The sequence below is a fragment of the Belonocnema kinseyi genome, chromosome 10 (genome assembly GCF_010883055.1).
Source record: "Belonocnema kinseyi isolate 2016_QV_RU_SX_M_011 chromosome 10, B_treatae_v1, whole genome shotgun sequence".
Taxonomy (NCBI): domain Eukaryota; kingdom Metazoa; phylum Arthropoda; class Insecta; order Hymenoptera; family Cynipidae; genus Belonocnema; species Belonocnema kinseyi.
The window spans coordinates 33,328,064-33,329,813 of NC_046666.1; the positions used below are offsets into that span (position 1 = coordinate 33,328,064).

The 1,750-nt window shown below is 26.4% G+C and overlaps 2 protein-coding genes across 2 annotated transcripts in view; one reads left to right on the top strand and one right to left on the bottom strand.

The window, feature by feature from the left end:
- Window positions 1–1,750, bottom strand: part of LOC117181070 (lipoma-preferred partner homolog) — a 30,722-nt gene that overhangs the window by 6,289 nt on the left and 22,683 nt on the right. Inside the window, exon 4 of the mRNA XM_033373638.1 lies at window positions 315–388. Coding sequence (XP_033229529.1) covers window positions 315–388 — 74 coding nt within the window. The remainder of the gene's footprint in view (window positions 1–314; window positions 389–1,750) is intronic.
- LOC117181071 (DNA repair and recombination protein RAD54B-like) overlaps window positions 1–1,750 on the top strand; it is an 89,682-nt gene that overhangs the window by 6,069 nt on the left and 81,863 nt on the right. The gene's annotated exons all lie outside the window — the stretch shown is intronic.

Consider the following 1,750-nt stretch of genomic DNA (forward strand, 5'->3'; position numbering starts at 1 on the left):
TTATATATTAAATTATATATTTTTATTTTTTAACTTAAATTATTCAAAATTCGTTTTTGTTAATTTAACATTTATATGTTTTATTGAAAATTTGTCGTTTTGGGTAGAAAATTAATCTTGTTTGTTAAAAAAAAAAACAGTTAAATCCTCAACGAAAAAAAAGGGGATTAACTATAATTTTTTTTTAATTTCAAAAATGTGTCCGAGGTAGAAATTATTCTTTTGGGTGAAAATTTGTTCTATTCGAAGACAAAAAAAAACAAAAGATTGGTTCTGTTTGTTGCAGATGATCTGCCGCCTCCTCCAGAACCCACAGAATACGTTCCCTGCTTACCCGGAAGTTTTCCTCCGCCTCCGGAGGAACTTCCGCCGCCCCCAAGTCCCGTTTCTTCAAGTTACAGCGAACTGAGACGTGCTACTTATCAGACCGACTACTCCTCTGGCAACTATCCCAACGATATTTATAGTCCAAGTTCGCAATCGAGCACAACTTATGAATCGATTTACGAGCCAATCAATCCAAGACCACCGTCGCAGCTTAGCTGCAACTATTCCATGTATTCCGGATACGGATCAGCGACACAGCCGCCAGGCAAAGTCTCGCCTGTTAAAGAGGTTTGAAAATTTTCAAAAAAAAAATAAAAAATAAATAATAATGATAAATAAATAAACTTTTAACAAAATAGTTGAATTTTTGACCAAATAGCTAAATGTTTAATTTACGAATATGTATCAATTGTCAACCAAGAAGATTATGTTTATTTCAAAAGACGAATTTTTAACATGAGGAAAGCATTTTCAAACAAATAATCGAATTTTCAATTTAAAAAGATATGTTTAAAATAAAAAATGAATTAGTTAAATTTTTAGTATTAAAAACAGTCATTTTCAACACAAAAAGACGAATTATCATCCAGTTGAATTTAATGAAAAAATATGACTTTTTTACAAAATAGTTGAATCCTCAACCAAATAAATGAATTTTCAAGAAAATATTTAAATTTTCAAGCTAAAAAGTCGAATGTTTCAGAAAAAATGTAATTTTCAATCAAGAAAGATACATTTTTAACTAAAAAGATCAATTTTTAACTAAAAGCGGAATCATTAAATTTTCAGTTTAAAATGCTGAAAAACAAAAAGGAAACGAGTTTTCAGCAGTTGAATTTAATCAAAAAAGACGAAGTTTTAAAAAAATAGTTGAATTATCAACCTACAAAGGTAAATTTTGTAATTAAGAAGATTAATTTTCTGCCAAATAGTTGAATATTAAGCTTATAAAGGAAATATTTTCAACCGAAAATAGAAAATAAACGGAACAGCTACATTTTGAGATGAAAAATTAAATTTTAATAGAAAAAAACGGATTTTTAACAAAAGAGTTCAATTTTTAACCAAATAGTTTAATTTTTTACCAAAGTAGTTGATTCCTCAAACAAAAAATATTAATTTTCAACAAAAACTTTAATTTTCTACCAAACTGAAAATTTATCTGTTCCATTTTTAGTTAAAAATTTATCTTTTTTTTTTGTTGAAAATTGAACTGTTACATTTTTGGTTCAGATTGATTTTTTTTTTATTCAAAAGTCATGTATTTCATTAAAAATTTGTATTTTTAGTTTAAAAAAAAAAGCGTTTTTGTTGAAAATTCATGATTATGATTGAAAATTCAACTATTTTGGGGATAATTAATCTACTTTGTAAGGAATTCAACCATTTTTTTGTTGAAATTTTAACTATATTGTTTAAAATT